Source organism: Sebastes fasciatus, chromosome 19, assembly GCF_043250625.1.
Source record: "Sebastes fasciatus isolate fSebFas1 chromosome 19, fSebFas1.pri, whole genome shotgun sequence".
Classification (NCBI taxonomy): Eukaryota; Metazoa; Chordata; class Actinopteri; order Perciformes; family Sebastidae; genus Sebastes; species Sebastes fasciatus.
The window spans coordinates 13,826,937-13,851,822 of NC_133813.1; the positions used below are offsets into that span (position 1 = coordinate 13,826,937).

At 44.0% G+C, this 24,886-nt stretch overlaps 2 protein-coding genes and 2 long non-coding RNA genes across 12 annotated transcripts; 1 reads left to right on the forward strand and 3 right to left on the reverse strand.

Annotated features, from left to right (window-relative positions):
• On the forward strand, positions 1-19,407 carry sec16a (SEC16 homolog A, endoplasmic reticulum export factor). Of its 8 annotated transcripts, none has more exons than XM_074618718.1 (32): positions 1-97; positions 2,270-5,733; positions 5,881-6,032; positions 6,192-6,286; positions 6,466-6,607; positions 6,700-6,898; positions 7,951-8,134; positions 8,287-8,429; positions 8,807-8,868; positions 9,426-9,564; positions 9,648-9,890; positions 9,979-10,076; positions 10,216-10,297; positions 10,380-10,497; positions 10,593-10,704; positions 10,825-10,930; positions 11,152-11,292; positions 11,396-11,509; positions 12,245-12,446; positions 12,974-13,135; positions 13,166-13,506; positions 13,635-13,691; positions 14,015-14,179; positions 14,277-14,369; positions 14,509-14,565; positions 14,679-14,802; positions 14,932-15,075; positions 15,269-15,351; positions 15,979-16,050; positions 16,452-16,511; positions 17,290-17,382; positions 17,925-19,407. In XM_074618718.1, the coding sequence occupies exons 2-32, from the start codon at positions 2,344-2,346 to the stop codon at positions 17,997-17,999; spliced, it is 7,248 nt and encodes a 2,415-aa protein (XP_074474819.1). In that variant the 5' UTR covers positions 1-97; positions 2,270-2,343; the 3' UTR covers positions 18,000-19,407. The 8 variants fall into 8 exon arrangements, with proteins under 8 accessions (XP_074474819.1, XP_074474821.1, XP_074474814.1 ...); XM_074618720.1 differs by having other exon boundaries at positions 2,270-4,581; positions 5,191-5,733; positions 12,974-13,506; XM_074618713.1 differs by having other exon boundaries at positions 12,974-13,506.
• LOC141757850 (uncharacterized) lies at positions 19,297-24,764 on the reverse strand. Of its 2 annotated transcripts, none has more exons than XM_074618723.1 (6): positions 24,360-24,764; positions 22,594-22,708; positions 21,737-21,849; positions 21,081-21,180; positions 20,693-20,814; positions 19,297-20,539 (listed from the first exon to the last, which is right to left on the reverse strand). In XM_074618723.1, the coding sequence occupies exons 1-6, from the start codon at positions 24,448-24,450 to the stop codon at positions 20,415-20,417; spliced, it is 666 nt and encodes a 221-aa protein (XP_074474824.1). In that variant the 5' UTR covers positions 24,451-24,764; the 3' UTR covers positions 19,297-20,414. The 2 variants fall into 2 exon arrangements, with proteins under 2 accessions (XP_074474824.1, XP_074474823.1); XM_074618722.1 differs by having other exon boundaries at positions 22,555-22,708; positions 24,360-24,597.
• Positions 22,896-23,543, reverse strand: LOC141757852 (uncharacterized). The gene is made up of 4 exons (XR_012591764.1): positions 23,421-23,543; positions 23,358-23,390; positions 23,088-23,150; positions 22,896-22,997 (listed from the first exon to the last, which is right to left on the reverse strand). It is a non-coding gene; the product is annotated as an uncharacterized LOC141757852 (long non-coding RNA).
• On the reverse strand, positions 23,537-24,267 carry LOC141757853 (uncharacterized). The gene is made up of 3 exons (XR_012591765.1): positions 24,143-24,267; positions 23,700-23,729; positions 23,537-23,666 (listed from the first exon to the last, which is right to left on the reverse strand). It is a non-coding gene; the product is annotated as an uncharacterized LOC141757853 (long non-coding RNA).
• Positions 24,765-24,886: the final 122 nt, after the last annotated feature.

Sequence of the window (24,886 nt, forward strand, 5' to 3'; positions counted from 1 at the left end):
GGTTGTTTGGCCTGTGACGCTGCATGTACACGTAGCCTAGTAGGATGTGTTCACTGAAGATGGTGGCGGTGTGTCAGACTCACTCTCCTGCACATTTGTAAGAATACATTTCTATTTGTACACATGTCCGACATCGGGTAAGAGTGAATACATACCATCGTTATCACTGCTTTACTCTGATCCGGTGTATATAAACAACAAGGCGTCAAACTGTTACACCATCTGTAAGTTAGCATAGGCTAGTTAGCAAGCTAACTATGCTAATGCTAGCTGAGCAGTCAGAGTAGGCAGCTTAATGTGTCAATTAGTGTCGTCAATTAAAGTGTGAGCTACCCGGTTAGAGCTCAACAAGAGTGGCTGATAATCAGGAGCTGATAGTGTCTTTGTTTTGTTCCATGTTGACTGTCTAGTCTGGCCAGCTAACGTTAGCTTAGCTTAACGGTTCTAGGTGAATGTATAACCCGGGTCACTTGAGAGAGAGAGATCTGGGGTGTGGAGATCATCTGGCCAAGATCAGTTTCCTAGCTCTTTCTGTTGTTGATCATCTCCCATTTCTATCATTTATCAAATGTCAGTCTGTGCTAGCTCCCCTGGGCTCCCCACTGACAGATGCACTGTGTACTATATGGTATCTGATAGATGTGATAGTCTCATCAGGGCATAGTTCAGTCGGTCTTGTGTTTTGTATTTGTGGGATCTTTATTAACCAACAACTAGTGTTACCAACAAAAGCAATAAAGCTGCACTATCATTTCAAATGCTCAATGTCAGTCTGTGCTAGCTCCTCTGAACTTCCCACTGACAGATGCACTGTGTACTATATGATAGCTGATAGATATGATATGATATGATAGTCTCCCTGATTTGTGTGCCTTAGGGTGTCATCTGTGGTTTATTTATTTATTTCCTTTAACTACTTATGTTCTTTGTATTTGTCTCCATTTTTTGTTTGCCCTTAGTTCCTAGTATTGTCTGTTTTTGTTGATCTATATAACAAATGAGGCATGATAAACACCCCACAGAAGTCTGTATCACTGACATGCACATGCTTCCTAATAAACATATTTGAAACGAGATATAATATCCTCATCAGGGCAACAACTAGCGTTACCAACAAAAGCAATAAAGCTGCAGGACTTATTTGTGACACTACTAGCTACATCAGTGAGTTCCTGTTTAGAAAGTTCAATCCTAACATCAGTTTCCTCTTTATTTTAACAGGTTAGCTAGCTGTTTTCATCATTTCCAAAACCCCAGTGAATAACTATAATTACAATGGCTACTATGTTATATGTCAATAGTTTGTAGAAGCCACCAGATTTGACCTTCTGACAAAAAAAAGCTGTCTGTGATTCCAAAAGCAGGTGCTTATTTTCCTCTGCTATTGAAAAATGACATTGATAAGTAGCTTCACTTGTTTCAGTGTTGTTGCCTTAATTGACGTTTAATTTTCATATAACAGATTTTTTTTATATAGGGCTGTGTATTTGCAAGAATCTGGCAATACGATACGTGTCACGATACAGGGGTTACGATTCAATAGATTGCGATACAGTAAGCAAGCTGATATATTGTGATTTATTAAATCAAATTTTAGGAAAACTGTCATAGCATAAAGAACACACCACCATATGGATAAAATCTGATTAAAGTTAACTTTTTTTATTCAATCAGAACAGTGGGATCTGCATATATCACAGTCTCTGTAACATCCATCATCATAGCAATACTTGGAGACGGCACACACATTGAGAGGACGCATCTTTTTGCAAATTAAATAAAGTATTGACTGAGTTAATCTTTGCATTTTAAACTATTAATTAAAAATCAATACAGTGTTTTTAAAAATCAATACAGTATCACAAAACATATCACGATATTCAATTTCTTCAATATTTTCTTACACTCCTAGTTTTATGCCTATTCCCCTACAGAATAAAACAAATGTTTGCATCTGTTTTCTATGATCGTGCTTCTTAAAACTGTTTGAGTAAGATAAGCACCAAGCTCTAAAAGTAAAACCATTATACTCAAGAGTGCATGATGTAATCAAAGTTGGCATTCATAACCATCAGTCAATTGTGTTTTACTCAATAGAGCGCTGTATTATTCGTCATGACATCTAAGAGCTGATGTAGAAACTGCCACGTTGTACCATTTGTTTAAATAAGATCACAGACCAGGACATAAATAAAGGTGTGGTTAAGTCCATCAGAGAGGCATGTGTAGCTTTTTGTTAACCACTCCCTCTTTCCTTGTCTTTACCCAGCTTTGCCTGACTTCACTCTCTTCAGTGACATCTACTAGAGTGACCCGGTCCTCGGACCTGTTAGCTCTGCAGCCATGCAGCCCCCTCCTCGGACCGGACCTCCAGGAGCTTCTGGCCCACCTCCTTCCGGGCCCAATATGTTCCGCAGGACCAGGCCTCACAAGCATACAGCAGCGGCTGCTGCCGCAATGCCGCCCGCTACCCAACCCATGATGGACCCTTTTGCTTTTGTTAGAGCTCCTCCTCCTCCTATGGCTGCAGGTGGTCTCCCAACAATACCCAACAGCAACCCTCCACCAATGCAAGCCCCGCCTAACGCCATGTACTCTCAAGCTGGCTCAGGGCTGCCTCCACAACCACAGACACTGGAGGATGTCCCAGCTGTTCTCTCTGGTCCCCCGCCATCCTCTCTCCCAGGGGTGACACTGTTCAACCCTCACGGTGCAGCATCCCCTGGTGGTTACCCAGCACCCGGTCCCGCAGGATATGCATCCTCGCATAGTGAACAGGGCTATTTTAACTCAACAGAACAGACGCCATCCATGGCCACAGAGCCACCACCTGTGGTCTCAGCCTCAGCACCGGGTCAGACACCTTTTAACCAGGAATTTCAAGGACATCCTCCTCCTCAGCCCATGTCCTTCCAGCCTGTGCCTCCCGCCGCCTCCTATTCCCAGTGGGCCCCTGATCACGGAAGTCGCCCTCCATCAGTTCAGAACTATTTCCAGCCTACTAGTGACCCTCCGTCACAGCCTTTTAATTTACCCCCGCAGACCCAGATGTACCCCTCCCACACCCCATCGCCCCATCACAACACCCCCACCCCTCCATCACAACCTGGACATCCCCCGGTTCAGGCTCCTCTTCCTCCCCAGAACCCTGTAAATGCCCCCAGTTCACAATGGCCCGACCCAAATGCACCCCAGCAGCATAATTCCCACTTCCAAACTCAGAGCTACTTCAGTCAGAGCTCTGCCCCCCAGGACTCGTGGTTCAACGTGCCCCCACAGGACTCAGGCTACCACCAAATGGGGACTGGCCTAGCCCATCCTCAGCCCCGGCTTGACTCTGCTGGATCGCAACATGCGTCCAACACTGGGCCCGGGCCTGGGCCTGGGCCTAGCTCTGCCGCTGCCCCAGTCCCATACGCTCAGGAGTCTGGTACACTCTCAATGTTCTTTAAAGACAATGATGTGGAAAATGAAGAAACACTGGCTGGAGAGAGAAATAAAGCAGTGAATGGTATTCCTGGATCCTTTCAGCATCACAGCAACCCGCCACCCCACAGTGGCCACGGTGATGCTCCTTTGGATTACCAAGGACCTTCTCTGCAAGATCATTCACACCTACCATACATGAACGATGGCAACCACGCACCACAGGCAAGTCCCCAGAAGCCCCCTGATTCCCACTACGACCATGTGGAGAATTTGGAGTGTGTCCCGAACCAGGAAGTATTACCCAGTGACATTCACGGCAGCCCTGCTGCACCTGCAGCCCACGGAGCAGACCAGTTTGAAACCGGGCCTAACCTAGAGACTCCCGATTCTGTTCCAAGACCAATTAGATCTGCCAGTGTGTCATCCAACTATAGCAATATGAGCCACGGAAGTGGAAGTGGCGCTCGTCGGCATCAAGGAGTAGTGGGCACCTTTATTCAGCAGGAAAGTCCGCGTCTCACCGATGATGCTAACCTGTCTGCTGCCACTGGAGGCTACTTTGAACAGATCGACACTTCTCCAGCTGGAGATATGGGCGCCCAACAGAGCTCCCTGGAGCAGATGTGGCCTCCCACGCCTAGCCCTCCCAAACCGACTGGTATCTTTCAGGCCAGTGCTAACAGCTCTTTTGAGCCAGTGCGCTCACATGGGGTTGGAGTGCGTCCTGCTGAAGTTGACAGGGCTAAAATGGTAGCGGAAGGGGGTACAGATTCTGCACCTGGCAACCTGGAGCAGCCGCCAGATAATATGGAAAATATTTATGGCGCGGGACACCTGCTGCCTGCTGGGGCTGGAGGTGGTGTTCCTCATCTGCCACACCCAGTGGTTCACTCTCACTCCCGACCTTCGTCCCGTGCTTTTGGGGCCAGTCGTCCCTGTGAGAGTCCCGCCACTACTCTGTGGGCTCAGCATGACCCTACGAGCTTGGGCGCTAACATCCTCCTAGCCCCCGCTGCCCCGACAGTTCTTGCCCCTTTACGACAGCCCAGGGCTGACATCATCCAACCTCCAGAGGATGGCCCACTGGACCTGCAGCCCTCCCAGAGAATCCAGCCACAGCAACACTCAGAGAACCTAGAGAACCCACCAAAGGTGAGTGAGGCCGAGCCGACTGACCCTCAAGGCAACCTGGGCTATGCGTCTCTCCTTGTGTCCGACTCGCTCCACCAGCCTGTTTTGATTGCCCCGCCAGTGTCCAATTACAGTGTGATTCCCCCCAGTTTCCCTGCTCAAGCACCCAGTCAAAGTAGCCTTAGGGAAACTACCCCCCCTGTGAGACCGCTCGCACAGGGACAGGGCGCCAGTACCTCCCAACCACCTCCAGTAACCTCTAATCAGAATCCAGCATTCGCTCCTGGACCTATAAGCTTCAGTTCTTCACCCTCTAACCAGGGCCCGCTCAATCTGACCCGAGACAGCGCAGAAGCGGCAACATCAGCTATCACAGCTCCGCCGCAGTCTCAGCCGGTCCGCCCTCCTCTTTCAAGGGGCCAATCAATGGGTGGAGAGAGCCACTCTGCTCTCCAAGTGATTCCACAGGCTTCTTCTCTCGCGACCGCTCCTGTCTCTAATCACAATCAGCCATCAAATTATGAACTGCTTGATTTTTCTATGCACCAATCACAAGCCCAAAGCCAAGCATCTGGCCATCCTTCCTCTCTGCACGAGTCTCCACAGTCTAGTAATGGATTTTACCTACAGGTCACCAAAGATGCTCAGCAGGGGGTGAGAGCGAGAGGGAATGTCCCTGTCCCTGTCCCGACCCCGGCCTCTTCGTCTACCCCACAGGTACCACCAGCAGCCTCCCAAGCAGCCGCAAACATCCAGCCACCGCTAGCGGAACCTCCTAAGACATTAGATTCTCAGGCTGCACCGCAGGGACAAAATAATGCTCCTTCTGTTCCGGTGAGTGGAGCACAACCCTCCCGTGACCAGTATCCACCTCCAGCACCGGGGCCTCCTGCTGCGGGGACTGCTCCTCTTCCTCCTGCTGCTGCTGCTCCTGCATACCCTCCTGGGCCTCAAGGACCAGTACCTCCAGGAGCTCCTCAACAACCCCCTCGACCACCCTCCTCTGCAGGCAGCCAGCAAGGCTACGGGCCCACTCCTCCAGCGCCGGGACAGATGTATGGTGGCTATTATGGTAATTATGGAGAATACCCAAATAGCAGAGCACCATATCCACCTGGCCAGTACCCGCCTCCACCTCCACCTGGGGATCCTAGAGCGCAGCAATATTATCAAGTATGTGGGAAGTCCTTTTTTTTCTTTTTTGTATTCTAGCTTGTGCCACGCTTTTGTAAAGATGTACATTGCAAAAATGCACAAGAAGAACAACGGCTGCCGTGGAATGTAATTATTGTAACAGGAATTATTGCCTTTATCTTTCAGGAGGGTCCATACAGGGGCACAACAAATCCTTGGTATGGCCAATATGATGGACAGACCCCGGCGTATCGTGATCCAAACTACCAGTACAGAGAGCCTCAGCCAGAACGACCCAGCTCCAGAACTAGTCAGTACTCTGACAGGCCCTCATCCAGGTCTGTGAAACTGCTTCTCTGTCCTACACCATCATTTTCAAGTCAGTACAGTCAGTTTGTTAGAATATTGAGATCTAGGTAAGGAATCCCTCATGGTTAGTTTGAGTATATTTAGATGGTTCTCGCACTTGACCTGTAAATCTCCCATTTCTCCCATAGGCAAGGCTATGCTAACCCTGAAGATTACCACAGAGCAAACCAAAGTGCCTATCCTGAATATTATGCAGATTACGCCAAGCACTATGATTACGCAGGTACGAGTCACAGAGTTGAAAGCTGTGATTACTTACTAGTATGAGTATGAATGCATTTTCCCCTTCTTGTTCACTGAATTTATTGTAAAATTATTAATTCTCAAAATTGTTCTGTGTATATAATGTTTTTTTTTTTATATAAATCTCACGCTCCCACTCTCCATATTTTCTGTGGGAAGGATACAACTATGGACAGTATGACCCGCGCTACAGAAGCTACTATGATCAGGCCTACTGGGCTAATTATGATGACAGCTACAGAGCCAGAGACCCTAACTACTATACTCAACAGCCGCAACAGCCGTATCCTCCTCCTGCCAGGTAGAAAACCATTTGTGTACATGTGTTGCTATTGATTAATGCATTACAGTGCAATCTGTCAGATGAAAGACAAACACACACTCTACTCACAGGAAAGAGGGCTATGACGATCAGTGGCGGTACTATCCCGGTTACGATGCCAGCTTCGACGACGATTACCGCCGGCGCGGAGAACCGTACGTCGATGACTTTGACCGACGCAGCGTCCACAGCGAGCAGTCGGCACACAGCGTGCACAGCTCTCACAGCCACCACAGCAGACGAAGCAGCTTCAGCTCCCGATCACAACAGGTAAATGTGCAGATTTTTTCTTGTATGCATCTGTGTTTTTACCTGATGCTATTATACAATACAGGGACTCAAAAGGATGAGTGACTTGTGGCTCAATCTGTGAGCTGTACTTGTGTTTCTAAACATCAAAAATGATCTGGGAAAAAAAGTGGGAATGTGTTTAACATTCAGTATGTGGCTCCTAAAGTCGTAACAAGCTCTTCATCTTCTCTTGGTTTATTTTAAGGTTCATTTCTACAAGCGACAAAAGCAATTCTGTCACAGCTTTTCCTAAAGTACTGTACGATTATTCACTTTCTTGCATAGAATTGGAGAGCGAGAAGATTGAATCGCTAAATGCAAAGCTACAGGGAACAGCTGGTTAGCTTCGCTTAACATAAAGACTGGAAACATCTTCATATATTCATAATCATAGACATCAGAGTGATATTGATCTTTTCATCTCTCCCTCAGCAAGACAGCGAATAAGTGTATTTTTTCAAAATGTGGAAATATTGCTTTGAGTGGGGCTCTTCTGTTTTACCATCACTTCTAAACAGTGCAGCCAACTTCCCATGACTTCCCCTGAAGCATCTTCTCTTTACTATTAGCTATGCTTTTAAGCAGTCTCATGATCATTCCTGGTTCTTAGCTCCTTCATTCAACAATTTCTTGACATTTTTACTATGTGGAAACTCGTAGCTTATATGTAGGAAAGCAGGATAGCTGATAATGGCTACATCACATGTTTCTATTTTGTAAGGCTCATGACACCTTGAGTGAAAAGTATGTGCAAACTAACTTCCTTCCACTCTCACTCTAAATGCTTAACAGGGCTGTACTTTTTACTCCGCACTTACACTATCGTGACTTGCATAATGTTCTCAGCATCATCCCGGTAACTTTCGGGCTTAAGATGTGAATACTGACTTGGCAGTATTAGTTTTAAATTAGTTTTTAAGCTCATTAACTGTTTGTTGTTGTTCTTGAAAATGTGTGCAGCTTACAGTGTGTGGGCGTTTCGTTTCTCTTCCTGTTTGATAATTAACTCTGTTTGTCATCACGCCCTGCAGAGCCAGGTATACAGAAGCCAGCCTGACTTGGTGTCAGCAGTCTATGACAACACATCATCCACTCTGGCTGTGGACTACTCCTATGGACAGTACCCGAACCAGACTGATGCTACCCAGAACTACAGCGGGTACCTTTATCCCTCTGAGTACACCGCAGACAGCACCTGGATCGCCCCTGAGCAACGTAAGTACAGAGTCCTTCGACTCAAAAGAAGCTGGCGTTTAGAGAATGGTAATGCTTTAACCTGAACCAGAGTTCAGCTGAATACTAATTAAACCACTAGATTTCCTTCTTTAGTCCACCTGCTCTTAGTCTGACTGATGTTTTCCCTCCAGCTCCTCCTCGTCCTGCAACCCCAGAGAAGTACAGCATACCCCACCGCTGTGCCCGCTTCGGACCCGGTGGTCATCTGGTCCAAGTTCTGCCCAATCTGCCCTCAGCTGGACAGCCTGCTCTCGTTGACATCTACAACATGGAGGTATTTTTTTAACTGATTGTATTTCAGCACCTTACTGTGGGACGTTTTGGTCCATTGTGTTTACTCTGGGAAGAGCTAGTGACAGCAGGAAGGGATTTAAGCACAGGGTGGTAATGTTACTGTTTCGACCGTTCTCTCAGATACACTCTAGTGCTTTTTTTAAAGGAAGAAAAGTACTAAAAAAAACCTGTAACCCATAAACTTATCAGTCAAATTTAGCTCTTGAGAATATGTTCAATATGTTCCTCAACCCAACTGGAAAAAGTCAGAATATGGCAGCTTTCCTTGTGCATTTTGTTCTTTTTTGTTAGAGAACATGCACATGACAGTTACACCATGTTAAGGCCGTATAAAGTAGTATTTTTCTGTATTTGCAGACCATGCTGCAGGACACCCCGGATCAGGCAGAACTACGAGCTTTCCCCGGACCTCTTGTTAAGTAAGTGCATTCTGCCCTTTTCATCCATCACAAATGGCTTTCAGTCACTGACCTTTAAAGGACAAGGCTGGCAAAGTTCTATATTTTTGTGATTGTCAACAAATCCCATGAAAAGACTAAAAGCAACAATGCATTAGTTATTATTTTCTGACTTCCCTCGTCTGTCTGCGTCTCTCTGCACAAAGTCCATTGGCTCCTCCTGAAAGCATGAATCTTAAAAATCAGGTTGAGACTATATAGTATCTTTTCTTATTTTTTAAGTATTAGCAAACCTGAGCAGATCGTGTATTTGTTGGTGCTTTGGCTACACAGACAATACTTTTAACATTCAATTCATTGTTGGGTTCGGTCTTTTCATGGGATTTTTTGATAAGTAGAGCTGTCCTCGGCCAAAGGAATTCTTAGTCGACTAACACTCATACGATTTTGTTGACTAAACGATTAATTGATTGAAGAGACAGGTCTGTGAAGCTGAGTTTCTCCACAAAGAATCACACAAAAGCACCAATTTAAATCTTGTGTTGTGCTGCTAACCCATCTTGCATCCTGTCCATCAGGGAGGAGACCCACAAGGTGGACGTGATAAAGTTCTCCCAGAACAAAGCGCTGGAGAGTTCTCGTGACAACAACCTCTTGGACCGGGACTCTGCCCGCCTGCTCTGGGAATTCATCATGCTGCTCTGTAGACAGAACGGGGTAAGACTGTGCAACTGAGAGTATGTCAAAGTACGAATGTGACTTTGTGTATTTTTCTCACTGTCACACTCGTGTTTCTTAAGACTGTGGTCGGCACGGACATCGCTGACCTCTTGCTGAAGGAGCATCGCTCCGTCTGGCTGCCGGGAAAAAGTCCTAATGAAGCCAACCTGATTGATTTTAACAACGAGCCGCTGGCACGAGCTGAGGAAGAGCCAGGAGCTGGACCGCTCTCCCTCCTGTCTGACACCTTCATGACTGTCCCAGAGAACCTCGGCAAGGAGACAGAACGCTTTAGGGAGCTGCTGCTGTTCGGCCGCAAGAAGGTAAAAAAGAAATCCTCTCTTTAACTGCATTACAGTCATTAAACTCGTGTATTGTGAAATCTGAAGTTCCACTTTGTCTGTGGAATAGGACGCCCTAGAAGCAGCTATGAAGGGAGGACTCTGGGGCCACGCCCTGCTGTTGGCCAGTAAGATGGACAACAGGACGCATGCACGTGTCATGACAAGGTAAAGCACCAGTGAACCCTAAACTTGAAACCGAAGCACACTGAATAGAAAACGAAAAAGTTTCACTCTGATTCGGACTAGCCAAACGGACTATGGATTGTGAAAGATGTAATATTTATTTTGTCTCTTTGTTGTTTAGGTTTGCCAACAGTTTGCCTATCAATGACCCTCTGCAGACAGTGTACCAGCTGATGTCAGGGAGGATGCCTGCTTCAGCCACTGTGAGTATTTCTTACATAGACTGTGTTTTTCCAGTGTGACTTTATCGCCACTTTAGTTGAGATATTTGTTGTATTCATGCAGTGCTGCGGAGAGGAGAAGTGGGGTGACTGGCGCCCTCACCTGGCCATGGTGCTGTCTAACCTCACACACACCCTGGACCTGGACACTCGCACGATCACCACCATGGGCGACACTCTCGGTAGGACTGCATCAAAAAGTCTTTCATTAAACTGAACTAACAAGGTTTTTCATTCTTCACCACAACAAACACATTACATCACATTCTGTCTGCAGCTTCCAAGGGGCTGATCGATGCCGCACATTTCTGCTACTTGATGGCCCAAGTCGGTCTGGGAGTTTTCACGAAGAAGAGCGCCAAGATGGTTCTGATCGGCTCCAACCACAGGTGAGAGAGACAGAGGCACACACACACACACCTTTTAGTAAGGCACCTTGTTAGACCACAATACAGTTTGCACATAATATGCCACACATGAATAACCTTATCTTTGTCTCTTCACTTCAGTTTGTCCTTTTACCAATGTGCGACTAATGAAGCTATCCAGAGGACTGAGGCCTACGAGTACGCTCAATCTCTGGGCTCCCAGTCGATCTTGCTACCCAATTTCCAGGTACATCTTTTGGTATTTACAGATAAATGAATCACACACAGCTTTGTGTCTTTACAGAGGTGTCCTAAAAACTTAATCATTGATTGTCCTATATTAAATAGGTCTGTGCAGACTACTAAAGAAGTGATCACATTTCCCTAACTGTATGACATAGCACATGATTTTGAAATGATACTACTGAGGAATAACACAGTTCTCTGCTCTTTATTGTCTCTTATTAGGTGTTCAAGTTGATCTATGCATGCCGCTTGGCTGAAGCAGGTCTGAGTGCTCAGGCCTTCCACTACTGTGAAGTTATTTCTAGGAATGTCCTCATGCAGCCCTCCTATTACTCTCCTGTTTTCATAAGCCAAATTATACAGGTATGCACTCACTCTCCTCTTGGTCTTTCCCCGCTGTACCTCAGATCTTCAGATACACAGCAGTTTATATAAATAAATGTAATTTGATGCTGTTTGTTCACAGATGTCGGAAAAGCTGCGATTCTTTGATCCACAACTGAAGGAGAAGCCGGAGCAGGAGTTGTTCAATGAGCCTGAATGGCTGATCCACCTCAGACAGCTGGATGGACAGATGAGGGTGAGTAGGAGGAAACGTGTTTGTAGTTATTTGTGCTAGTTTTTATTTACACAAAGGATTTTCTAAGTGAGGCATTTTGTTTTATTTTGGATTATAGGCATTTCCAATATGCAAATTGGACTTGATTGTAACCATAGTTGAAGGCTAGGAATTAAAGGGGACCTATTATGCTTTTGTGTTTTTCCCCTTTCCTTTAGTGTGTCAATGGTTTTTTGTGGATGTAAAAGGTTTGCAAAGTTACAAAACCCAAAGTCGACGGCGCCAAAGGGAGTTACTCTCCCCCACAGAAACACTGCTCCTGAAACACCTTGCTTTGAAGTCCCGCCTTTTCTTTTGTAACATGGTGATTTCACCAAGTAACATATTTGCATAACGGATAGTTTGGCACGCCCTCAAGCAAAGCTAGTTAGAGTGGAACTGAAACGGAGTCCAAAGAGTTTGTTTCGCTTAACCAATCACAACAGTAGGCCAGCTGACCAATCACAGCAGACTGGGCTTTTGAACATTAAAGCATGTAAACATGTTCTAGGTGAAACCCTAAATACAAGTACGCACCTGAAAATAAGCAAAACAGGTCCTCTTTAATCTGTTTTCGTAGATGGTTGTATTTGAAAATTCAGATATTTTATTTGATGTTGTAGAATTGAAACTTACATTTCTGGTATTTGAATCATTTTCTGTAATTTGTTCCCATGTAACAAATGTTTGATGTTTTTATTTGTTTATTTTTTTTAGACGGGGGTGATTACATACAATGAAGAAAGAGCGAGTCCTACCCAGTACGACTGCAGCAGCCCCAGCTCTGACCTGGACCAGCCCAGTCCACCTGAACCTTACAGCATGCCTGTGGAGATGGATGGCCCCGCCCCTGACAACCCTCTGATGAGCTCATTACTGCCCGGGCCTCCACCGCAGGCAGTACAGCTGATGCCTCCAGGTGTGTGTAAATGTGTTTGTGTTGTGTTTCTTGTGCTCTATACGATATCCAGAGCATTAATATAGCATCAAACAATTATTTGCTTTGTAAAGATATAGAGGAGTAACGTCTACCTGAGCAGAGAGTGAAGTCCCCCTCCCTCTGTGTGTGTTGTAATCCAGCTTTTCCATGCTTTATTGACATAGCCGGGCCGGCTGTACGTGCCTTTTAGTGTATGTTAGTGGATGTAAGCGCGCCTCACTGGCTAGCTCACGGCCACTGCTCTGCACTGTGCTAATTCAACGGTTTCAGCTGATAACGCCGTCGTCGCGGAAGCGTAGCGGTTCCCCCCCGGTTTATACTGTTAGCTCTGTCAGCAGTGTTGCCTTTGTTTTCACTGTTAACTTTGTTAGCACTCTTAGATACGAAGACATGTTGAGAGCCGTCCGGAGGCAATAGAAATGCTCCCAATCTCGCATTTAGCACCTTTAACCTCTTTTTACTAAGAGCCAGATTCAAACTGCATCATGTTTTCTACTTTCTCTCAGCACCCACCTCTATCCTCCAAGACGGGATGGCCCCTCCTCAGCCTTTACTCTCCAGTGATGTTCCCCAGTTCTACCCAGTTCCCCCCAGTGGACCACCAGGCCAGATGCCCGTTTCCGGCTACCCTCCACAGGATCCTGGCTTCGCCCCTCCTCCCTTCGCCCCTCCTCCCTTCCAACCTCCTCCCTTCCAACCTCCTCCCTTCCAACCTCAACTTGAGCAAACGGAGATGTACCCGGGAGCCCATCAGCAGCCGGGTCCTCCACCTCCTCAAATGGGCCAAATGTCGCCACACATGCCCGCCCCTCAGGTGCCGCATTCACCCGTACAGGTGAACCACCCGCCACCCCAGATGCCTCAGCACATGCCCCATCACATGACCCATCATATGCCCCCTTCTCCCGGGCACATGCCACCGGTAGAGCACATGTCCCACGCCCCACCAGAGATGCACCCTGCTCAGCCCATATCAGCCTCCCCACCCAGGAGCTCCTTCACACCACAGATGGACTTCTATGACCACATGGCTCACATGGTCAGTATCTGAATATCTAAAATAAATTATTATTCTTTCTTTCAGCAAAGTCACAATTCGTTGTCCTTAGAAGTTGCTTTTGTGTCGTGTAAATTGTATAGAAAACAGTCACTACATTGTCTTTTCAGGCACCACAGGGTCCTGGGAGGAGATCAAGGACTACTTCACAATCTTCAATGCATATGGTGCGTTTGTGTGTCACGTATAAACTGCTGCTTTAATCTGTCCAGGGCTTTTAGGTATTTGCACTTGTTTTCAGAGCTGATATGGAGCAGGTTGTTTTTGCTCAGACAAAAAAAAAGGTAATCGTACATGGTATTTTAACTTGGCTTAGTTTCCAGAAAATGTATTGAATCTCTACAATGTTAAGAGAGTCTATCAATTTATCATTGCACTTTAACATTGCTGGACTCAGAAGTCTTTCTAAATGAGGCTCAAAAGAAAGGTGTATATATATATATATACAGTATTATATATATTATTCTAAGCAGTATTTTCTGGTCTACAGGCTCCAGGACGTCGCTCTCGCACCACCTCTGAATCTTCCACTCACTCTATCGGACGAGAGCGAAGCAACTCGACCGCGATGCAGGCCTCCCCGCCTCCGCCTTCGATTCCCGAACAGCCCCGCAAAGAAGAGGCCAAGAAAGTCAAGAAAGACTCCCCGAAAAAGGTTCATATTCAGACATAATAACCGTTCGTATCTTCAGCCGGTGCTCCTACAGCGTCCGTTAGTGATCACCAGTGCTCTTTTCCTTTCTTTCACGCAGGGTGGTGGTGGTGGAGGAGGTGGTGGCTGGCTAAACTGGCTCTATAGGAAGGGGAAGAATGAGGCTCACTTGCCAGATGACAAAAACAAATCTGTAAGTTTTAGCTGTTATATGTGCAGATCTTATTTTAGCATTCTTCTGTATTCAGTTTCACATTATTGCACGGCTTTGTTTATGTACATGTACTACATATGACCAGTGCTAATAAGAGCCCTGTGTTCTTTATTGTCAGATTGTGTGGGATGAAAAGAAGCAGAAGTGGATCGACTTGAACGAGCCTGAAGAGGAGGTCAGTAATGTTGTGAAATTGGCCTACAAGACAGATTCATATGTTTTAAACAGACTGGCTTTGTTAAAAGCTTTATAGATCATCCAGTTGATATTGTGCTGTATTTTCTTTAGCGTAAGCCCCTTCCACCACCTCCCCCTGGCTTCTCCATGATGCCTCAGATGCCTGGCCCTGGAGGGCCCGCCGGACCCCCGAGTGGTGGTGGTCCTCCTGTCAACATGTTCTCCAGGAGGGCAGGTGAGATGAGACTTTTGACAGTTGATTTACACGTTGTTGAGAAATCAGTCAAGGAGACACCACATATGATTGTCTAACACACCTGTTTGCTCTGTTTCTGGCCACTCTGATGTGTTTCTTTCTCCTCAGGCACGAAGACGAAGAGCAGATACGTGGATGTTCTGAACCCCAGCAGAATGGCTAAACCGGGCGGACTAGCCCCGGCTCCTGCAGACCTCTTCGCTCCTTTGGCACCGATGCCCATGCCCGCTAACCTATTTGTGCCTAGTTCAGGTGCGTCATGTGTCAAAATGAATTAAAATGATGATTGTAAAATAACCTTTTAGTTTATATGTGTAACAGTATATTCACAAGCGAGGTACCCCTGATGGTGCAGGATGGATGCAGATGCTTGGTTTTGGAAGGAGGAGCCACTGTGCAATTTAAGGATTGAAGTAATGAAATATTTTTCTCCTCCCTGGTTTAGCTCCTGACGATCAACAGCCTCTAGAAGGCAGCGAAGGAGGAAATCAGGAGCAAAATTCACCAAACACCAGCGCTGCTCCACAGGTAGCTATTTCTCTTTACTGGTGAACCTGAATTTATGTTAGGGCTGCATGATGTTGCAATTGTGATTTGATTTACAATTTCAGAGGGAATGATCATTTTTACATCATCATTCTCATTTTCACTGAAAAACATATTAAAATAATTATAGTGTGATTTTTTTTCAGGGATCTGTACAAAACAAAGAGTTTTTTTTAAGTCTGTAGAATATGATGTGTAGGCCAGGACATTTCTGCAGCACCACAATATTTAATTTAAAATGGTATTTTGGGGGCACACCGGTAGCTCAGCTGGTAGAGCGGGCGCCCCATGTACAAAGGCTGAGTCTTTACCGCAGCAGCCTGGGGTTTGAATCCGACCTGTGGCCCTTTGCTGCATGTCATCCCCTCTCTCTCCCTTCCATAGCTATGACATAACACTGTCACTATCATTAAAGGCAAAAAACAAACAAACAATAATCTTTAAGAAATTGTATTTTGACATGGTATTTCCCAAAATGCTCAACTTTCTATAAGGAGCTCTGTTCGAGAGCTTTTATAACATGTCAAGATGGCAGATTAGAGTTTATTTAGCCAGTGAAGCTCTACTCATCCACATTCCCTTCTGTTTCACTGTAATGAATCCGTTCAGATGTTCAACCCAACGTTGTTACCACCGGCACCAGAAGGTCCTCCCGTGCCTGATGGCTCACAGTCCGGGGAGGTAAGACTAACTTCACCTTTCAGCTGCTACTGTACCCACCATAGTACCATCATGCCACCACTGAACCATGATGCTCGACACCCTAACAGCCAGTGCGTGCAGTGTGCTTATTTGTATGAAGTTAAAGTGTGAGGGTGAAAGAACATGGGAATGCATGCATGTCAATTTAAAAATCTTTCCCCATAATCATGCTAAATGCGCAGCCTTGATAAAAATGTAAAAAATCTGTGTTCCATTTGCTGTTTTAATCTAATTCTCTCCATGTCTGTTATACCGCTGAATTTATTTATTTTCATTCTGAACTGGTGGATAGTGGGAACAGAGTTATTCCAAATGCATGAGAGATTATTAATATGGGATTTTTTGTTGTCTACTGTTTATTTCCCTTCTGCTGTCTTTAGCTCTCACGTTCTAGCTCAATGAGTTCTTTATCACGCGAAGTGAGTCAGCATTTAAACCAGGTACCTCTAGCTGGACCTCGACTGGTCCACTCTCACCCACCGCCTGCCACTCACCCACCTCGCCTCGCTCACCGCATCACTAGTAGCACGCTTCACCATTCACATTCACCCACCGGCCATCTAACCCAGGACGTCTGCCTGCTCACCTGCCTGCTGTCTCCAGCGCTTCTACCTTCACTCTGTATCTGTCATGAACAACCAAACCCGGCAAATTATCAACTAACTGAAGTTCCTTATTTGTAGCCACGCTAGCAGCATGACTGATCGTCAGTCTGTCGCTCCACCTCTTTGGTCCAGACTGAAATATCTCATCAACTATCTGAAGGAACTCCGGTGATCCCTTCACTTTGCATCTAGCGCCACCATAAGGTCAAAAAAAGTCAAACACTTATACTTTGGTTACAAATATGACATACAGTATATTCCTTCCCATCAGCCTCAGCTGTACTTTGTGTCTGGTTCTAGCATAGATCAGAGTGAAGCGTGCTGGAGACAGGCACGACTCCCTTGCTTGTTGTCATGACAACGCACAGCTTCAATAACCCGTCATAAAGCTTGCATGGTTACTAAAAACAAGTGAAACCGTGGTTTGTAATGCCGCCTCACTGTGACTGACGCCAGTCCTCCTCTTTGCCACTACTTTTCCTTGGCTTCTGTTATAATGTTGTCAAACCACAGTGTGCCACTGGGAGTGCGTCTTCCTCACCACCTGCGCCCATAGAAGTAATGGGATAGTGACGCTGCACACACTGTAGTAACTCTTGTTTGTTCTCTGCAGAGTCATCCTGCCCAGGTAACTGCGCCTGCACCTGCACCTGCACCTGCACCTGCTGGAGGCGTCACCTTTTATAACCCTGCACAGTTTGCACAGGTGAGGATTTAAAGAGGACCTATGATGCTTATTTGTATTTTGGGTTTCTACTAGAACATGTTTACATGCTTTAATGTTAAAAAAATGCTTTACTTTTCTCACAGCACCTCTTTTCACCCCCCCCACCCCCCCAAAAAGCCCCGTTTGCTCTGATTGGTCAGCTGGCCCACTGTTATGATTGGCCAACCAAATCAAACTCTTTGCACTCCACTTCAGCTCTGCTCTAACTTGCTTTGTTTGACGGCATGTTATGCAAATGTGTTACGTGGTGACATCACCACGTTACAGAAGAAAAGGCAGTATTTCAATCATGGCATTTCAGGCAGCTCAGGAGCAGTATTTCTGTGAGGGAGAGTAACTCCCTTTGGTCTCGACTTTGTAACTCTGGAGACATTTTGCATGCACAAAAAAAACTATATAACACGCTAAAGGAAAGGGGAAAAACACAAAAGCATAATGGAGCCCCTTTAAAAAAAGAGAGCTCACTCATTTGTCTTCTTTTTCACTTCATAATCGTTCCTTGTTTTTACCCCTTTTCCCAGACGAGTGCACCATCGGGAGGCGGACACCGCTCTGGACGTCTGGGCGGTCAGCGCCAGTACCCAGTGTTGAAATAAAACATCATCTTGCAGAGAGATTGTGTAAACAGACTTGTTGGATATCCTACCTGGAAGTAAACGAAGCACATGGACATACTGCTCACTGCCTAAAGGACCCTTCTTTTTACCCGCACCTAAGAAGAGCATAATCACCGTCTCCATCATCATCATGTTGGTCTTTGTCCCACAGCTTAACCACTCTGTCATCTTTTTCCTTTCGGTTCACTAATGGTGTATTTTTAAACAGGCACGGCGTTTTCTTGAAGGGCTTTTTTCCTGCATCCAAAACAGAAAAACAGACAGTTGTGTAATGGGTTTTAACACACATGCACGTAAACGTTTATCAACAGATGAATTCATACACAAACTGTGTTCATGTACAATAAATATGTTGCTCCTATAAGCTGTCCAGCTTCAGATCTAACACTGTTAACAGAATGATCATCCCAGATCCTGTTTTAAGTTTCCCTTTGTGTCTAAAGTCCAAATGTCCAAGTTTGATTGGTTGAATGTATGTGTGATGGATAGAAAGAAAGTGGCACCTTTTTAATTTCATACTGTGGACTTGTCTTCAGTGTTCTTCTGTCAACTGGAGACGGCATTTTTGTGTGAGAATGAATCGTGTCAATAGTGCATCGTCTGCTGTGTTGTTTGCTTTTCCTCTGTCGCCCTCCAGTAAAGGAAAGAGACTCGTACCGGCTTCACAACCTGAGAGTTGGAGAGAGTCTGCAGTGTTAGGATGCTGCTCGTTTCAGATATTTATTTCAATGTCCTCCTGCCCATCAACAACTCTTGACTTTAAAAGACGTGTCGGGGTCTTTCGTCCAAGTTAGGCTTCAGTTTCTCCTCTTGAGAAACGTGACAATATCACTGAAACGAGGGGCGGTCTTCAGAACAGCAGGAATTGGGATTAAAACTGTTTTAAATGTCGCTAAAAATAAATCTATCCAAATATTTGTATATCAGATTGATTGTATTTATGAGCTGTAGGCATACAGGTGTGTGTGTGTGTGCGTGTGTGTGTGTGGAGAGCAACTAATTTTTTCTGATTAGCTTTGAAGAATTGCATTTATGATTCACCAGAGATGACGTGGATTCACTTTCTGATCGTTTGTATCGGCCGCTTCTGCAGACAAATAAATCTTTATCTGAATTGTTAAGTTAATTGTACTCAAAATATGTTTCTTGTCATTTTAATTTACTGATTTGATTTTGAATTTTGTCATCCCAAATGTTTCAATGATTTTTTTTTTTTAGACATCCGGTTATGATTTTAAAAGGTCCCCTTTTGTTTCAGTGAAAGAATTGTTTCCCCCCCCCCCAATGTTTTAGGATTCTTCATGTAAAATTCTTTACATAAAAAAACGTAAATACAAAAGGTGAAAAAGTAATAAAGTTATTTTTTGCGCTCTGTAGCACTTTGAAAGACATGTCTATTGGTTTTATTCATTATTGCATTATTATTTGTGTTTTAAAATAAAGTGACATTAAATTAAATATTAGAAATGTGTTAAATCTTGAATGGCAAGCATGTGTACCTGAGGAGGAACGTCTACCTGCCAGCAAATATGTGGAGCTGAACACGACTAGTAATATAGATATGTTGGGAAATAGCTCCAATATGATCAATAATATCAAAGCTGACAGAGATATAACAAGAAATAAAATTACAGTCGTGTGTGGGAGAGACAAATCAAGAAAAATCTATGGTGCTAGTGAGGAAATCCAAGCACAAACATTTTCCCCTCAGTGTATTACAAATTCAGATATCATGTAATCGATGATGTTGTGATCTGGAGGATGCTGATGGAGGGGATTTATAGGTTAGCATTTCATTTCTACCTAATATGCATGCAAATGAAATGTATGTGACCTTTGTTGAGATATTTGAAGTTAGTATTTTGCTTATATATAATCTGCTGTATTTTCTGTTAGCAAAGACATTTTTACAAACTTCCACTTACATCATTATGTACAGTACAAAAACAAAATTAAATTGTCATAGCATGACTGTTGGCAACACTTAGATCCTCTCTTAACTGTAAACATTTTCATCAAGCAACAATGATTCGGATGTCTTGTTGTGGAAGTTCAGCAATATTGATGGATAAATGTTTTTCATTAGACATTTATGCTCAGTCCATAAATCTGAGAAAGACAATCACGTGCTAGCAAAGTGAGCACCCGTATTAGAAAGGGGCAATGTCAGTCTGGGCTTAATAGACTCTTCAATTATTTACAGTAAGTCCAGTCAAACATAGAGTCTCCACAGTCCACCCGACAATCAGTATAAAACAAAAATAGCTGCGTATATACAGTAGGTAACTTGTTTTACCATGATCTCCTGGAGAGAAGTGCCAGCTCTTCCCAGCATTATATTATCTGAGTTCATTTATAATGTCATTCTGTGTGTGTAAAAATGTCCTCTTCTGATTAGGTAGAGAGAGTTCGATTCTGAGAGTCCAGTACTGCTTGTGCTTTCTGAACAGCGACCTCCAGCATGTTGTGGTCACTGAGCAGCTGTTGGAGAGCAGCTGGCTCCATCTCCAGCAGCATACCTGCACAAAGAGATGCACAAGAACATAACCAAGATACCATTAGTGCTATAAACATTTAGTCTCTATCTACAACTTAATAGCCTTATACCATAACAAAAATGATAAAGAAGATAGTACATGTGGAAGAGAGAGACAGACAGAGTATCAGATCACCTGTGATGTCGTTTGCATGAAGTGGATCCAGCTCTTCCACCAGTGAGAAGATCTTCTCTCCCAGCCTCTCTGTGTCGTCAGCGTCCGACGTGTCACTAATGTCCGTCTCCTCCATGTTCTGCCTGAAGGGAGGCAGCAGGAGCATTATTTCAAAGAAGTGGTTTAACTGTAATTTATCAATGAATATAGGCCCCTTGTCCATGCTGGTTCACTGGACTGGCTATGACGCACCAAGTATAACGGGACCATAATTAATTTTTATCAATTACACCTGTGCTCAGCCTGCATTTACATGTCAATATGGCTGCTGTGAAATGGGCTTATTTGTTATTTTTTTATGTTTTATTTTGTAGACTTGAACTCCGAGTAATAATAATAAGTCACATACTCCTTAAGTGTCTTCAGGGCGAAGTTCACCTGCTCTTCCAGCAGTTTTGGATCTGACAGAAGGTTTAAAACTGCTTTTTTGTGCTGCTCCAGAAGCATTCCTGTTGAAGAACAGCAAATCATATTACAGTATGTCACAAAAAAAAAATCATAAAAAATATCATAGTACATTGTCATTAAAAATTTAAAAAGTTACAGTATAGTGTGTCATAAAATATCATAATTTTTTTTTTAAAAAAGCATCATAGTACAGTATGTCATTACAACGTAAAAAAAAAAAAAAGTCACAGTATAGTGTCATAAAATATCATAAAAAAGTCATAGCATAGTATGTCATAAAATGCCATAAAAAATATAAAAATATATAGTACAGTATGTCTTTAAAGAGTAAAAACAATCATAGTATAGTAATGCATTACACCATAGTTACTCATAAATGTATTTGCATATAAATGATAGAGACTAAGAGTCCACAGCCTCTGTGAGTCTGTACTTGGGTACAGCACAGCAATGCTTTGAGCAGCATTAAATGCCGACACAAGCATGGCAACATGCTCACAATGACCATGCTGACATGTTGATGTTGCTTCATGTCTAAAAGTGGTATCTTACTGCATAATATCAGGTGTGTGTTGAGTCACAGGACTGGTTGCATACCTGTGATTTTCTGTGATTGGCCGGTGTTGTAAACATCCACCAGTTCAAACAGCTGCTCCCCCAGAGAGTCAGAGGACACAGACACGTCATCCTCGTCCTTACTTGATACCTTGCTGCAAAGAGGTGCAGTTAAATGAAAATGCACACTTTGAAAGGTTTTTGACACTCACATAAATTCACACATCTATTAACTGTTCCCAAAATAATACACCTAAACTTGGTTGTAAATAGCCAAGTTTAGGCCTTCTTGGGCAAAACTTCCCCTTATGAAGAATTGAGACTTGAGACTTGCTCACACTATTTAATAGTAGAATAGTCTCCGTTACATTACTTACACTTGACGAAAGCGCTGAATTTTCCATATACACCACTCCGATGTTTATGGGCTTAATGAATTGATTTCATGTGGACCGCGCGGCAAGTGTCGCGTCCAAGTAAAAAAATGATGTGGGTCTGAGCTCCAGAGAAACTATAGTGTGAACAGCAAGAGGACTGAGGCCCCATTAGAGCTGAAATGGACAAGAAACAGAACTGAGACCTCGTTCATATGAACTGACAATGTGAATGCATAAAGAACCGAGTCCCTTTTCTGTTGGTCCCCTTTTTCGTCCACTGAGGACTGATTTTGGTTCATTTAAAAAGGACTATGCGTGAAAACACCCTTACTGACGCTCTAAATGGTCTCTAGGACGAGGAGCCTAAAACCAGAGCAGAGTTCCTGCAGTGTGAATGAGCCCTTCTGCATCTAAACACTACCTCACTCCTCTCCTATAGGAAACATCTGGCTCAGAGATGATGACTTATGAGTAGCCACGTACAGTCTAAGACCAGCCTGTTCAGGATGATGGACTGGATACCTGGGCTCCTGTGCCAGCTGCAGGGCTCGCAGGGCTTTCTCCACGGCTGCAGTCAGCGTGGCCTTGTCCTGCAGCATCTGACTCAGGACAGGACCTGGCAGCTCCAGCAGCATACCTGCAACACACAGACAGGCAGGCTTGGGACCTTTGGTTTTATGTCAAAGTTGCTGTTATACCAACACACACCAACACTTTTATTACAATGGGGTCTGGGGTCTCTGACTCCAACCATGTTTTGAACAGTGAATATTAATTGTTACCATCAAATCAGAGATACAGGGTTCCACGATTTAATAAGGTTAGACTGAAGCACTCTTTTGTACACCAGTCAATCCTTAAACTAAATATGGAGTCTAATCCCAGATCAAATGTATGATGAAGAAGTTGTAGTTTTGTTGCTAAACCTAAAGAAGTTGTAGTTTTGTTGCCTAAACCTAAAGAAGTTGTAGTTTTGTTGCCTAAGCCTAAAGAAGTTGTAGTTTTGTTGCCTAAACCTAAAGAAGTTGTAGTTTTGTTGCCTGAACCTAAACAAGTTGTTGTAGTTGTATTGCCTAAACCTAAACAAGTTGTAGTTTTGTTGCCTAAACCTAAACAAGTTGTAGTTTTGTTGCCTGAACCTAAACAAGTTGTAGTTTTGATGCCTGAACCTAAACAAGTTGTTGTAGTTGTATTGCCTAAACAAGTTGCAGTTTTGTTGCCTAAACCTAAACAAGTTGCAGTTTTGTTGCCTAAACCTAAACAAGTTGTAGTTTTGTTGCCTAAACCTAAACAAGTTGTTGTAGTTTTATTGCCTAAACCTAAACAAGTTGTAGTTGTGTTGCCTAAACCTAAACAAGTTGTTGTAGTTTTATTGCCTAAACCTAAACAAGTTGCAGTTTTGTTGCCTAAACCTAAACAAGTTGCAGTTTTATTGCCTAAACCTAAACAAGTTGTAGTTGTGTTGCCTAAACCTAAACAAGTTGTTGTAGTTTTATTGCCTAAACCTAAACAAGTTGCAGTTTTGTTGCCTAAACCTAAACAAGTTGCAGTTTTGTTGCCTAAACCTAAACAAGTTGTAGTTTTGTTGCCTAAACCTAAACAAGTTGTTGTAGTTTTATTGCCTAAACCTAAACAAGTTGTAGTTGTGTTGCCTAAACCTAAACAAGTTGTTGTAGTTTTATTGCCTAAACCTAAACGGGCGGCTGTGGCTCAGAGGGTAGAGCAGGTTGTCCACCAATCGGAAGGTCGGTGGTTCGATCCCCGGCTGCTCCGGGTCACATGTTGATGTGTCCTTGAGCAAGACACTTAACCCCAAATTGCTCCCGGAGGCATAGCCATCGGTGTGTGAATGAGTATTTAGATTAAATCCTGATGGGCAAAAGTTGGCACCTTAGTAGCCTCTGCCATCAGTGTGTGAATGGGTGAATACTGACATGTAGTGTAAAGTGCTTTGAGTGGTCGGAAGACTAGAAAAGCGCTATATAAGTCCAAGTCCATTTACCATTTTACCATTTTAAACAAGTTGCAGTTTTGTTGCCTAAACAAGTTGTTGTAGTTTTATTGCCTAAACCTAAACAAGTTGTAGTTTTGTTGCCTAAACCTAAAGAGACCTTTTTGTTTGTGTTCAAAACGTGAATATCGTCTTCTGTTCTTGTCTTTGTCCTTTTTGTGATGTTGCAAATGGAGCTGCTGTGATGCAAAACAAATTTCAGACCTGTCTGACGATAAAGTATTATCGTATAATGTCACAAAACAAACAAAGCGCCATGCAGGTCACCTGTGCTCACCTGTGAGTTTCCCAGCATGCTCTCTGTGTTTGGGGTAAATCAGAGAGTACAGTTTCTCACCAAGTGTCTCCAGATCTTCTGCTTCACCCATGGTGGACTTCTCACATTAAGACACTCCCTACAGGTGCCATGTTAACACCACACTGTAGCTTTGCAACGAGCAGTTTTTACAGAAGACTTTGACCTCTGACAACTTTTTGTTTTGGTTCACAGCTTACATTCAAACACTAATACACTAAATATGTGTCCAAAAATAGAGATATTTACTAAAAAAATCGTATCATTTACTCTGTGCGTGCCCCACACATGCACTCATGTTATAATCTAACATAATACTCCCATGTTTAAGGCTAAAAACAGCTGACATTTGTGGAAATTGAATATTTTGACGGCTGTCTGTAAACACAAGGCGCGCATCAATGACGTTATACTTTTACCTAGCGCAACCCAACGGGGACGTGTTCCTCCGCCGGGGCTAGTGGATAACTAGTACTCAATAATACCACTATCAAAATATGTGATATAAC

Coding starts and splice junctions, on each gene's coding strand:
- sec16a (XM_074618713.1), top strand. CDS start 2,344: ATGCAGCCCCCTCCTCGGACCGGACCTCCAGGAGCTTCTGGCCCACCT. Junction 6,899..7,950: donor TCAGCTCCCGATCACAACAG/GTAAATGTGCAG, acceptor CACGCCCTGCAG/AGCCAGGTATACAGAAGCCA. Junction 13,692..14,014: donor CACAATCTTCAATGCATATG/GTGCGTTTGTGT, acceptor TCTGGTCTACAG/GCTCCAGGACGTCGCTCTCG.
- LOC141757850 (XM_074618722.1), bottom strand. CDS start 24,450: ATGGGTGAAGCAGAAGATCTGGAGACACTTGGTGAGAAACTGTACTCT. Junction 22,709..24,359: donor GCATGCTGGGAAACTCACAG/GTGAGCACAGGT, acceptor TGTGTGTTGCAG/GTATGCTGCTGGAGCTGCCA. Junction 21,850..22,554: donor GAACAGGCTGGTCTTAGACT/GTACGTGGCTAC, acceptor ACCTCTTTGCAG/CAAGGTATCAAGTAAGGACG.